This window comes from Amphiura filiformis, chromosome 3 (assembly GCF_039555335.1).
Source record: "Amphiura filiformis chromosome 3, Afil_fr2py, whole genome shotgun sequence".
Taxonomy (NCBI): domain Eukaryota; kingdom Metazoa; phylum Echinodermata; class Ophiuroidea; order Amphilepidida; family Amphiuridae; genus Amphiura; species Amphiura filiformis.
Window position 1 is genome coordinate 83,121,349 of NC_092630.1, and position 14,825 is coordinate 83,136,173.

General features: G+C 39.0%; 1 protein-coding gene across 1 annotated transcript; it reads left to right on the plus strand.

Annotated features, from left to right (window-relative positions):
* Positions 1-12,727: 12,727 nt before the first annotated feature.
* On the plus strand, positions 12,728-14,421 carry LOC140149272 (uncharacterized). The gene has a single exon (XM_072171533.1). It carries the CDS (start codon positions 12,817-12,819, stop codon positions 14,284-14,286), a length of 1,470 nt encoding a protein of 489 aa, XP_072027634.1. The 5' UTR covers positions 12,728-12,816; the 3' UTR covers positions 14,287-14,421.
* Positions 14,422-14,825: the final 404 nt, after the last annotated feature.

A 14,825-nucleotide genomic window follows, 5' to 3' on the forward strand; every position in this document is an offset into this window, starting at 1 on the left:
CGATGGTGATAAAGGATCCATGTGTTATGATGCCTTTGCACTGTAAATTACACACATGCCGTCTTCGTCCATTTTAAGTAATAGCAATGTCACGCAAAAACGAATCAAGCTATTTCCATGAAAGTCACAGAATAAGTAGGAGACATGTGTGGCATTGTATTGCACTTATTAAGATTAGATAAACTTTGACTATATATTTTTGATATTTTGTTCAAACACGGTATAAATCATTCTGGGACACCTTGTAGATCAGAAAGCTGAATGATGTTTTCGAGCATACGGTGTAATCACCCAAGTGTTCCAGTTGGCCAAATTACAAACCAAATATAAAGATGTTTTAGTTTATTTCAAATAATACCATTCAAAGCCGGTTTTTAATGCCCTTAAAATGTCAAGTTTCCGACTGCTTGGCAAATGCCACTGTTCTTTAAATTGTATTATTGGAATATAAACAATAAGAAGTTCAAGCACCTGTTTAAGATTGACTTGGACAGCTCTCAGCTTGGTTGCAATTCATTTTCAGAGAGTACAGCTTTGCTAATATTTGATGTTTGGTTTCATGTAGACATGAATATTTAAGAAACTCTTGCGATTTGTAATAATTCTTTTGAATCGTTTCAGTTAAGCATCTGCCAGTCTAGACAAGCACGCCAACTTAAAGGCAACATTAATAAGTAATAAAGTGTAAATAAAGTGTGAGATTAAATCGCCAAATCGGCAGAGTGACAAATCGAGAATTTTGAGTAAATTGAGTTCTGATTATGTTTTATGTGATCTTTCATTTCCACTTCCCCGACGTAAATATTTCCCGAGATAAAGTCGCTATGACCTAATACTGTGGGTGCACCTTCGCGAAACTGAAAAATATTGTGTTTTCTGCTTTAAAATCTTAGGAACATACAATTTCCACCTTAGGCGACCCGAGCGACCTAAAATTGGCTGAACATTTTTAGAATAAATACTTGAAAAAATCTTCTTTTTAGATTTTTTCAGATTTTGGCGAAATTTTACGATAATAATGAGCCTCCGGGAAAAAAAAAAAAAAAAAAACGCCCGACCGACCCTACTTGAAAGGTCCACCCGTCCGTAAAACAGGGTTTTATTCATCGCCTAACGGATAATATTTCCTAAATATCACAGGAAATGCGCAGCGTTTGAGACTTTTTGGATTTGTCATAAAGCTGAATAGATGTAAATACCCGTTTTCATGTCTATATTACTTAACCTAAATACTTTAAGTATTGTAAAATAATGCTGTACATTCACTTCTTTAATATGCATTTCAAAATGATTAATCATAAAAGTTTAAAATTGTAGAAGGGCCGATGGAATGGTGCCGTAAGGTTTAAACGCTGTTTACGAAGAACAGCGAGTTTGCGCATTCGTCATTTTGCCGAATACGTTTGTGAAGATTATCATTCATCCAGGTAGTATTATTAAAATTGAACTATAATCTAGTCAACTGGACTTATTATTTTTTGAGTGGGACATTTTCACGTCTAATCCTGAACGCATCATCAGCCCTACTGATCATCTGGCGGTAAAAGTTCTTTGCCGAATCCATAACGAAATGATAAGAATTGTCAAATATTGAACATACATTTTTTTCCAATGTTATCTCACTTTGGTGTATTGTAAGAAAGCTTTATTTTAAGCCCGGAGGAGAATTTCAACCGCATTTGGTGTGTCCCTAAAACGCCCAATTAGGGCAAATTTGTGTGGGTTTTAAATGTTTTTTTGTTGTGAAAAATTGGTATACTGATGGTGGCCAAACTAGCGAACCAGAAAGTCAGCATCCGACAGTCGACATATCAATTTGTACGCGCTCTTTTGCAAAGTCATAGTTCATTGAATTTACAACCGTATGACAAAACAGGCGAAAATAGTAACTTTTTGCCCAAGATTTGCAATTTAAAGAGAATTGGTCATTGTATGCTCGTTAAAATGAGGCTAGTATAAGGACAATAAAAATGTGCTCTTACATTTAATGGCATAAAAATATTGTAAGGAACAATTGAGGTTTTGACTTTTAAAAACTACATTGTGGTCATAAAATGTGTTTGGATAGGTATTTTTCAACATATTTACCACATTCGCCTTGTTATAACATTGAATTGCGTTATCTGTTGACCTAATGGGGAAAAGTGTTTTTAGGGGGAAGTGTTAGCTTTCGTTTGATATTTAAAAAAATCTGATTGGATGGAGGGAACACTTGAGGTTTGGACAAAAACCAATAACAGAAACCTACTTTTCACTAGATCTCACATAGCTCTTACGATGCTATGCTCTCAACCATGTAGTAAAGACTATGTAGTGACAATTCACTGCTTGCTTTGAAGCACTTGGAAGAGAATCGCTTTTGTATACAAGCCTTTCCATATGTGAGCCCCGGGTTATAACACAACCCTTTTGTTTAGTATCTGGACAGTCAAGACAGTAGCCCATATAAACCATTGATATGAATACTGTGAAATACTTCTAGAATCTGTTCCATTCTTCATCTAAGAGTGGCATGATAGGTCTAAGCTTACTGAGCATGAAATTAAAATCTAGTTGAATTCGAACTTGTGCACCTTGTGGTAACGTGAGCTACAGGGGGAAATATATTTACCTTAAAACCACAATATCCCACGACCTGTGACTTCAAGGGCTAAATATTTTGCAGTTCTACAACATCATTCATATCGTTATATATCGTTATTTACAGCTATTCGGCTTCATGCTAAATCCAAAATGTCTCTACCGCTGCGCAAAAGGGGTCGAATACACATTCAACTACGTGTAAACCATAGCACGTATTCTTGATTTGGGTTTTTTTTGCAGAAATTACTGGTTGAGGTTGTTGTAAGGCTATGGATTTTAAACTTGGTATATAAGTTATAAATAGTCATCACTGTAATATTTAGCAAAAACTCGAGGATTTAAAAGCAGAAATAACAACATTATCATTGACCTATATTTTGCGTATAAATTTCCGGGATTTTCCAATTTCACGAGGTCGCAATAACTCAATTTACACAAAATTCTCGATTCGTCACTCTGCCGAATTCATAACGATATCATGTGCTCAATAATTATTATTGGCCATCCTTATACAACCTGCACGAAAGCTTGTCCTTTTAAAGGAATCTTCTTGTTTGAAATATTTCAACAAAGTAATCGCATCTTATCTAACAGATCGTAATACGTGTAAGTCTATAAATGCCCTGTACAGTAACCATCGATATTATCTTGTTTTCACAGTGTTACATAAACATGTTTTTGTGTTTAATCCTTGTGAGAACGCTTCCCCATAGACAAGCAGTGCAATTCAATAAATAGCCCGTGGTTGAAGTCAACTAATACCACGATATAGAATGCTCTGAAGTTCATAATCAAACGAATCTCTCTTAATTATTTTATTTTTGATAGACAAATCCAGAGAATAAAACTCACGTTTCTTAGCTTTCGATAGCAGGGTATGCCATCTTGATCACAGGTGCTTTCCAGGCTCACTGCATCTCCTGCGGGAACTGGTAGTCTCGTTCCTACGATGTGATGTATGCTTAATCAGTGAGTCATATACGTGGTCAAGAGAATACATTCCAATGTCCCTGTTCATGGTTTTGTCGCCCCTCTGCGAATCCATATTGCTTCGCGGATCTTTCTGGTGTGTTGATTTGAGTCCTTGTCTATGATTTTCGCCCCTCCCAGTTGATAACATGGTTTTCTTGAGAAATGTGGTCAGTAGTGTCGGTCTTGTTTTGTTCTGTCAATGATTCTTTTCTTTTTGCTCTGGTGTAATTTCTGTTGCTTGTTATCTTCTCGGCGTCTTTTTGATGTTCTTTCAGTCTTGTTGCAAACGCTCTACCTGTTTCGCCCACATACATTTTGTCGCATCCTTTGCAATCCACTCTGTATACCACTTCACAGGTCTCGTTGGGATCCCGCTTATCTGTTGGATGCACTAGAAGGCTCTTTAACGTGTTGTGGGGTTTCATGGCAGTAGCGATCCGGTGTTTCCAAAAAATGCGTTGAAGGTTTTCTGAAAGTCCTTCAATGTATGGAATGACGACCATTCCTTTAGATGGATCGTTGTCTGATTTTTTGGTTTTTGTGTCTTTCTTAGCTTTGTTTTTCATTTGTTGTTTGACCTTTTCAATTGTCCATTTTGGGTAGCCGCAGTTTGCAAGGGCTATTCTTATTCTTTCCTCCTCTTCCTTTTTGTCTTCGTCTTCAGTCACTATGTTGTGCATTCTATCTAAGAATGTGTGTTCTTATAACGCCGAGTTTTTGGTGAAGAGGATGTTGTGAGGTAAAGTTCAAGTATTGGTCTGTGTGGGTCTTTTTACGGTAGACCAATAACTTGACTGTTCCATCTTGTTTTCGAACGATCAGGGTGTCAAGGAATGGTATCTTTCTATCGTCCTCCTCTTCATGGGTGAATTTTATGTTTCCGGTGGGGTCTATGGAATTGAGGTGTTCGGTTAGCTGCTCGGTTGTGCCCTTTTGGATGATTTCGAGGACATCATCGACATAACGCCGACAAAACCATGAACAGGGACATTGGAATGTATTCTCTTGACCACGTATATGACTCACTGATTAAGCATACATCACATCGTAGGAACGAGACTACCAGTTCCCGCGGAGATGCAGTGAGCCTGGAAAGCACCTGTGATCAAGATGGCATACCCTGCTATCGAAAGCTAAGAAACGTGAGTTTTATTCTCTGGATTTGTCTATCAAAAATAAAATAATTATTACGAACAATCCTACAGATGAAACTTTTCAGAAGCTCTCTTACTTTGTTAACCGATACCGGATTATTGCAAAATTGCAAATAGACGCCCTTAAGTTTTCAAAAAAAAACATTACCAAAGATAGCCTTGTGTAAGGATGAAGTTGTTTACAGTTTAAAAATCTTATAACAATTCAAGTGCATTCAATTAAGTACGATCTCATAGTAGTTATTTACTGCCTTGACTTATCAGCTGCCTTCCTTCTAAGATCCGTAAATAAATTCATCAGGATTGTCCATAATACATTATTTACAAAAGATCTGGTGTACAAATCCAAAAGTATTTCGGTATAAAGATCTTAAACATACCACAATGACGTTTCGTACTACACCGTAGTACTTTCTCATATTGTCTGATCAATTCTCACACTCCTCGTCTGTTTCCTGTTGGAACTCGACGTTGGTGGCGTTTTGAAGTGGAGCAATTGCTCCGCTTCAAAACGCCACCAACGTCGAGTTGATATAATCATTTAAGCTCACGCTCTTTTTACAGATCGTCTGGTATTGCATATTTAGGTTTCAGCGATTGCCCGATAAAAGGTGGTATGTTTTTGAAAGCGTTTCCGCTTGGAATATACTTAGTTATTGTTGCTGTTACTGTTCGCGATTTTAATTTATGCACTCTTTAGCCGACAATTTTCAATGCATTTTACACGCTAGAAATATTGCTTGCATAAATACCGATATTTTTAACAGTATCGGGTTTTTAAACCAAAACACCATCCACATTATTTCCCAAGACTTTGTTGAAATCATAGATACCATATCAGGCTGCAGGTGATGAACAGATTTTAAACTAGAAGAACCAGCGTAGGCTCTCTCATAATTTAGTTGTTTGATATATTTTGATAACATATTGATATACATTTTGATAACATATCAATGTCTGTTTATGTAAAAATCATGAAAACTCTTTTTAAATTTTAAAACGTGTTATACTTAAAAAATAATACAACAACATTTTAAACCAAAATTCAAAATCCTATAGTAAAATATCATTAGGCAAACATTTTGTGTAATTAAGTCTATTATGTTAGAATATTTTGCAGCAAGTTTTGAACAAAATGTTTTTTGAAAACCTTTTATACCCTTGATCCTCACATACCCTTTAACCCGACATTTAACGTTTTCTGTAATATGTTTGTGTTTGCTGGGTAGTAATCGAACTAGGCATATTAGATTATCTACTTTCATTTTGCTTTAAAAAGTAAACAGGGTACTATTTATATGATAATGGAGTTTGTTTCTTGTTATTCGAATAATATACACCATGGCGACTTCCTATCCTGCATTATTATTCGAATAATATACACCATGGCGACGTCGCGCAAGGTACCAAACTTGGTCCCATCATTTTCCAGGCTGCCATCAACGACGCTGCTCAAGGTTGCAGTTCTCACTACTGGAAATATGTCGACGATCTCACATTCGTTGAAAACCGTGCGTGTAGTGAGAAAGGCAATCTTCAGTCAGATCTTGATGACTTCCTGGACTGGTCTGTAAGTAACCACCTGAAACTCAACCCTGACAAATGTCAAGTCATTCAAATCTGTTTCCCACCTTCTCATCCCATTCTGAAGATAGGCCATTCATTGCTTTCTTTTGTTTCATCTGCCAAAGCCATGGGCATCTTCATACAGTAAGATCTTACATGGGATGCCCAGGTGGATCACATGTGCAAGTGTGCTAACAAACGCGTCTTCATGCTCCGTTCTCTGAAACGTTTTGGTTTCAACGTTTCGGAGCTGACCACAGTTTACGTTGGTTACATACGTCCCCTTTTTGGAATACTCTGATGCCATTTGGCATTCATCGCTCACTGTTAAACAATCCAGTACACCTGAGCGTGTCAAAAAAGGCATGTAGAATCATTTTGGGTGCTAATTATATTTCGTACGATAATGCAGTTAGTGTATGTAAGCTACACTCTCCCTCTCTCTCTCTGCCAGGAAGTAACAACACTCGCTCAAGTTCGCGCAATCGCAAGCTAAATCAGAGCGTACCAACATGTTGCTCCCACCTAGTAGAAGTGAAGTCCATGGAAGACAGCTGGGAAATGCAGCCCATATCTCCAAATTGCGTGCGCGCTCAAGCAGATTTGCCGAAAGTCCCATTCCCTACTACATTAATCTGCTGAATAAGCAGTAGTAGTGGCTTCCCTTTGTGCCCTTTTGCATCTCTCTGCTGTCCTCCATGCCAAGTTGCCTTTTTCTTTTTTTTTGCTTTATAATTATGTGTAATTGGTTTCTTTCATAATATTTGTTGTCTTTCTTGTATAATGCAATTCGGCCGTTTGGCCGCGATGTTGTGCAGGTTAATAAAATCATATCATATCATTCCTAGGCATCCAACACCAAACTCTGTTTAGGTTATTAAGACAAATAGCATTGTCATTATATATTATGACAAATATTGGTATTATGACAATACGGTATATACGTTGTATATAAAACGACTAATAGATCCTACTATCATGGCGTCAGGTCAATGGTTCATCATATCCCGTATGTTTCTTAAAATTCATTCATATTTGAGACAAATTGCTGTGCCCATTTTACATGTGCACAGGTGGATCCGTGTTTTTTTTATTTTCATTTCTTTTTAATGAAAGAATTAAGGTTTTCCACTGCACTTAAATGAATACGTGTTCCCGGTTGGCTCTATAGCGATTTCACAGAAAAGGTATTTCTAGCACAATGCAGCGTCGGACTCTAGCTGAGAGCGTAGCCTAAGTCATTATAGACTCCAAGAATGGCTCTCTAAACACAAATGAACAAACACAAAGGAGGGTAGTCTCCTCCGTGACCAGCTTGATTTCGATGGAGCGGAACCAAATTGGCTGCGGAGGAGACGGGTCATTTTGCCATGCACATTTTCCAGTGTCAGCCGGTTGGTAATAGATACAGCCAGTCGTATATGCATATCAATAGCGAGGAAAGTGGGTTCCATGAGAGAAGATCTCATCTTCTCTGGTTCGATGCACCCAAGGTGAATCAATGAGTGCTTCCTATATCTTTAGATATATTTGTCTCAGCATAGCGCCACCATGAGCTTATTGCAATTACGTTTACAAGTAGTCTCGGTTCAGACTGTATGCGGCTATCACGAACATACTAGGAACGACGAGCGTTAGGACCGACACAAACTGGCAGTGTATGAAGCTATTTAGGATGTGAACGGCACTATGACGTTCTACCGCACAATGTCGTAATACGTAACCCGTATGGCGTTTGCAGTGAACGCCTCTACGCAATCTCTCTAATATGTTCCTTTGGTCTTTATTCCTATAATATGCCGCCTTAACATAGACAACCATATTTTGGAAAACAGCATAGTAGCTATGGTAGTGATAACATAGTCATCAAGACTGTGTACTGAGACTGTGGTAGACCAGGGGGGTTCCCTCGGGTAGACAGGATCTTGGACATTGCCGGATCTTGGATCAAGAACTGAGACTCTGCATTGTGATTTGATTGACAGCCATACTGCATTAATTAATAAATATTCAGAAGTTATTTGATATAATAAACATATGTTTGTGTGTTTAGTGTTGAATTAACTCGGTAGCAGGTGATTTTAGTGACCGTAACAGTATCCGACTTAGAGGGTACAACAAACAGGTGGAGAAATTTGAATATATGATGAGCATGCTTCTAGTGAACTTTTCAGCTCTTATATATTTACCGCAATGGTTGCTGTTTAAAGTGAATCAAATACATTTTGTATTTATAAAGTACGCTTATTTTATAGCAATATTCATCTCATATATTGATGTTTTTGGAATATTTCCAAGAAATAGTAATGCAAAATTTGAAATATTTCAAAGAAATAGTAATGCAAAATTTAAATCTTTTTAAACTTCAATATAATGTTGCATGATAAAAAAATCTTCAAATATTGTCATGAATAATGAAGGCAAAAGTTTCAACTTTAAACAAAAAGTATTAAACATAATAATACACAGTATTAAAAATTAGAAGCTACAAGTTCATTACTTTAAGTAAAATACACGCATTATACATAGGCGCTGGAAGGAAATGGCGATTTTCTTTGTTTTACCTCATTTGCTGGCTCGAAATTAAAAGAGGTCATAATGTAATTAGTGAAAACTAACATTTTGTGGAAAACAAATAAGAATATATTCTTTATTTAAATCGCACATCATTGCTTTAATTGTCTTTCTTTCTTTTGTCAAAATTGCATAAGGAATTACAGCTGTTAATGTTATATTGCTATCCAATTTCAGGAATCCATAGTAAGTGTCTTATAATTCAACCACTGTGTATTAATGTGAAGGCAAATCAAAGTTACATTCAGGTTGTTCACCTTCAGTGAAAGCATAAATGACGTAACACTGTCGGATTATAATATAGATAAGAGGACTAAATTTAGTGAGAGACACAAACTTTAGTAAGGGGTGAGCGAATATGAAAAATAAACGCCTGTTGATCAAACTTGGAATGAATTGCATTGATGCGCACAGCGCATATTATGTAATCGCTATTTTTTTCACTACCAGTGAACCGAATTAAGTAAAACAACAGGTTAAGGGAACCCACTCTTTGAAAATGACTGCGATGTAAATGTGCATTATACTACTTTCGAAAATGGCACCAAAACATCATACTATGCAGCTTACATGTGACACTCTCGTGATTTATTTGTCCGATTCAAATGTTTTGAATAGGGAAGGCTAAAATTACTTTTATATTTAATAGCCTGAAAACGTCCATATGACTGGGTAAGCGCTATACACTCTTACAAAGGTCTAGCCGAGTTTGTTCCTACTAAAATAGAATCTTAGAAGATTCTTGTCAAATTTGACACAGATGAGTTCAATTTGACATGATTTCTGGATACGGATCAAATATTAATGGTACATCGTCAACACCATCGTCAACACCAGGTCAATAATTATACTATATATATATATATATATATATATGCTCTTCCAACCCCTCAAACTCCAAAATGTGCAATTTTAACAATTCAATTGTGCCTGTTACATTGTGTGCTTTATTGATTGGTCCGTGGGGTTTGTTTGCAATACAACGATGGGTTCCCATTGAAAGCATTGAAATTGTAACGTTTGATTTTGAGGTTTTGGGGGCGCATATCTTTGTCAATTCTTGTCCAATTTTCACGAACAGGGTATTAAATGAGAAAGCAAAGTCCAATTAACAAAATGTATATTTCAGAATAATCCAAAATTATGAATATAACTGACGAGTTTCTTTTTGTGCCTGGTGTAGAAGGAGGTTTAGCCACTCTAATCTGAACCCTAACCTTAAATCCTAATCCTAACTCTAAACCGCTACAGCTACATGATTTACCATATGACCGATGTTGGAATCAATGGCTCTTTGGCAATGGTTGGGCTCTGCATGCCGTAATTACCAATATCCTCTTTGTCATTTGATGTCGAGCATTAATGAAATAAACATGTATATCCAATTAAACCATAATGCTGCTACAGTTTCTGCAATTTAAAGGTGGGTGGCCTGAATGACGGGCCAACTATTACGCTTTAATATTTGAAAAAAGATCATAATCATTCTCGTAATCCCTAGGCCCAAGATGTGTTGTTTAGATAGTATATATGAGCAATAAAGTGGTACTCCACCCATACTTTCCTGTGGACTATTCAACTGCTCAGTGCCAGAAGTGGATAATTACAATAGCTGCCCTGTGAACATTTGGCCATTTACACACACGTGTTGCTTATTTATTATTGCTACTATTAATGATTTCGCAGTCTACACAGACGACTGCAGACGACAAGTTCCAAATTTTTTCTTGAAAAAAAATCAAAAATGTCACAATTTTACATTTTCATGACCAAATGTGGAATCAGCATGAAAAATGCATTAAAATGAGTAAAAATAAGCATAGTATTGGTTCAGTTTTATTGATTTAACTCCAAACATCACGCCAATCATGTCTCATTGAAACCATTGGACATTTAGTAGGAAGGTAGCCAACTGTTTTGGTAATATGCCTCCATGTAAGGTATAAAATACTGTGGCGGAATTGTATTTTCAATAATCCTACCCTTGTTATCAATAACATATTACCTGATATCAACTATCACGGCTGTTTGTTTACATCTGGCAGTTTGTTGACATTTGACAATCACAGCCCGTGGGCTATCAATTATTTTTGCTCAGACAGCTCGTCACGGATTTGTTTGTTTTTCGCATTACTGGGAGAGTCTCGTTATGTAGATGTATGCGTGCATGAGCAGCGGTCTGTGTTACCGTATGAATGAACCAAGGTACCGACTGAACTTATGCCTAAGGGATCGTGGTTATTTTTACATGCGGCTGTGTTGAACTATGTGACCTTCGAGAGATTTAAATTGGGAGATGGCAGGATGGATTCTGGAGGAAGATTTTCTTCGATAAATTGAACATTTTGCGCAGTCATTTAGAGAGATTTGTCGTCTTCGCTGCATTTATATTGGTCATGAAAGTCATCAATCGCTGTGTGTGACCTTTGCCATGGATCTAGACTAGAAGTGGATAGATTTTTGCTGACAAGATTCACAGATTTTCTTCGCTAAATGGAACATTTTGCGCAGTCATTGAGAGAGAGTTGTCGTTCTTCGCTGCAATTATGCTGATCACGAAAGTCATCCATCGCTGTGTGTTGTAGGTCATGCTGGTAAAACGCATTTATTTATAAATAAATACATGAAAGATGGGCCCATCTCCTAGTAAGCATACTGAGGGAAATTATGAAATTTGAGTGACAGATTCGTGTCCACTAGATCTAGTGAAAGTCAAGGTGCACCTTTGTTAAAACTTAATGGCCATATAAAACACATACATACCCGGGTTTACACACATATTTCCATCTGATACGACAGTGGTTCCAATATATTGTGTATGTTTATTACTTTATTTTTATATTTTATTATGTGCCCCAGTGATTCTATTTTACTGATTTTTCTCTAGGCTGGAACCAATCAAGTCCCCATATTAAATACTGGTGGATGGTTTTTACAGGTGATCCTCTATACAGTAATGACAGGATGTTGTGAGATATTTATTATGTTTTATTGATATATTTATTGATATTATTGACCATCAGCACACCTGCGGAGTCAAGTTCCCCCTTTCGATGCCTTTTCGGTACCAGTTTACATAAAAGAAACCAGGTTTTCACTTTGAGATTGTGCACATTGCAGAAAATTCATACCCAATCTATTCTGATCTGAGGCTTGACTCTTTTGTGTCCATGATAACATGTGTGCTGTTATTTATTATGTCTTATTGATATTTTATTATGTAACCCTACCCTTTTATTGGTTTCAGTGATTCATTGGCCCACCTGCTGAGTCAAGGCCCTACCTTTATTTTGGCTTTTCGGTACCACATTGTAAGAAACTCAGTAGGATTTCAATTTGAGATTAATTTCATTACAAAATTTACACATACCAAAATTATTTGGATCCAAGGCTTGACACCCCATCAGTATCAGTGATAACATGTTGTGCATTATTTATTATGTTTTATTGATATTTTATTATGTGACCTTGACCTTTTACGGATTTTATTGATTCACTGACCCACTCATTGAGGCAAGCCATACCTTTCAGTGCATTTGTCAAATAATAATAACCCAGGCCTTTAAAACCAATCAGTACCATAACATTTGTTCACATTGAAGTTGATTTAATATATTTGCTATCCAAGGTGTAAACAAAATGTGTCTTGTGTGATTTTCTTTCTAAAAAGTAGTATTAATCAGTAATAAGTAAGCAAGCGTCCTTTTTCGCATTGTTTCAAGGTGCGTATTGGCCCCGCTTCAATTATTCAAATTAAGTAGCCCAATTTTGGCACATTCGCTTTGGTACACACGCTCGCTTTTGGTAAGCCCATCCCGTTTTGATACGCACATGTAAATATTATCCATTCATTGCGCTATGCTGCCAGACCGCATCGGACCAAATTCCGTTACATTGGTGTCAGAAGTGGGATTTTCTGTTGTGAGTCCAGGTCTAGGTTATCGTCATCATATTTGTTTAAGTCAACATGTGGTCAGATGACGAGAACGCTTGTCTGCTGGAAGACCACCAGCCACACCATTCGCCGGCGAATTCGTTTGTTACCAGGTCAAATGTGGCGAGTGAGTCGCCGTCTGCAGGTGATCCATTCGTATTAAGTCATGCTCAATCATCGCCGTCTGCAGCGGATCCATTCGTATTAAGTCATGCTCAATCATCGCCGTCTGCAGCGGATCCATTCGTATTAAGTCATGCTCAATCGTCGCCGTCTGCAGTGGATCCATTCGTATTAAGTCATGCTCAATCGTCGCCGTCTGGAGTGAATCCATTCTTAACACATTCACCATCGGTGCCTGCTGCGGTTGTGAACAATCCATTTATGGCAGCGCCGGCGCCAGTAGTCCCCGTTGCCCATAGTCATAGAAAAACAAAGGAACCAGACCGTTTTGACGGCAGCAAACCTTGGAGGGAGTATGAATCGCATTTTAGAGCCTGCTGGCAACTTAATGCCTGGACGGATGACGAGGCGGGAGCTTATTTGGCAGCAAGTCTGCGAGATTCCGCATGCAAAGTACTACAGCCAGTCCCTGTTGACTATTACACAGGGCTCAGGAGATCACTTACCGTAGAAGAACTACTACAACGGTTAGAAAAGCGGTACGGCCCTGGAAGATTGGCGGACTCGTTTCTATTGCAGCTAAAGAGCAGGCGGAGAAGAGCGAAGGAAACATTAAGAGAGCTTGGCGAGGCGGTGTCGGAGTTGGTCGACCAAGCATATCCGGAGGCGCCACCTCACATGCGAGAACGACTGGCTAAAGATCAGTTCAAAGAGGCAGTAGATGATGGGGAAATGCGATACGCTATCCACCGCGCCCACTGCCAAACATTGGACGACGCAGTGGAGGCGGCCTTAGAGGCCGAATCCTTTATCGCCATGGAAGGGCGCCGCAAGCGAAGTGCGGTCCATCAAGTCAGCCAACCTGTACCAATGACCACACCTGCGCCAGAGCCAGAACTGCCACAGGACCAGCCGCCATGGACACAAGCCCAACCTGTACAGTGTTGCCAGTGTGGCCATGAAAGTCATGAGAGGTCACAAGCTCCACAGCAAGGTCCGCCAAACCAACAGCCACCGTGGATCCGAAGAGCACCGCGACCACCTATGGTGCAGAGTTACCAGTATGGCCATGAAGGTTATGAGAGATCACAATCTCCACAGCGAGGTCCACCAAGTCAACAGCCACCGTGGATCCGAAGAGCACCGCGATCGTCTATGGTGCAGTGTTACCAGTGTGGTCAGGACGGCCATATCAGACCAAACTGTCCGCAGCGGCGGTGTCACGTGTGCGGCAAAGAAGGACATGTAGGCCGTCGCTGTCCACAGCGTGGACCATGCTTTTTGTGTGGGAATTATGGACATCTGCAGCCTGAATGTAATGAAACACAAATGCAGGGAAACCTGCCACAGCCGAATCAGGAGCCCGGGAGGAGGCTGTAGGGAGTGAAGGGCGAAAGAAACCAATCAAAGTCAATACAACAATAAATTTGGGGGCCGGGATTCTCGTAAAGGGCTTTATTCGGGGGGTGAGTGGGGATTTTCTGGTAGACTCTGGGTCAGAGCGCACAGTGATCACGCCAGAGATGTATCACTCACTCCCCAAATCCTGCAGACCGGAACTCACCACGGACTGGGAGATCGTGCAGGCAGATGGGTCTCCTTTGCCACACTTGGGATGTGCCCGGATGGATATACAAATAGGGCCAGTGTGGAGATGTGTCCTGGTAGTGGTGGCCAAACTGGAAGGTCCAGCACTCCTGGGAATGGATTTTCTACGGGCCACCAATGCCGGGATTGATGTCTGCAAAGCACAGCTGATGCTTGATGGTATAAAGATTCAGGGGAGATTCTCCCAGCGTTCTTTCTGTGGCAGAGTGGTCGTAAAGCAAACCACCCAAATACCCCCCGGAAGTGAAGCGATTGTGTGGGGAACATTGATCAAGCAGTCTGAAGAGGAGCCCAAAGGTCCTGCAGTAATA

Bases quoted from the DNA above. Each gene is read 5' to 3' on its own strand.
- LOC140149272 (XM_072171533.1), top strand. From the start codon at position 12,817: ATGTGGTCAGATGACGAGAACGCTTGTCTGCTGGAAGACCACCAGCCA.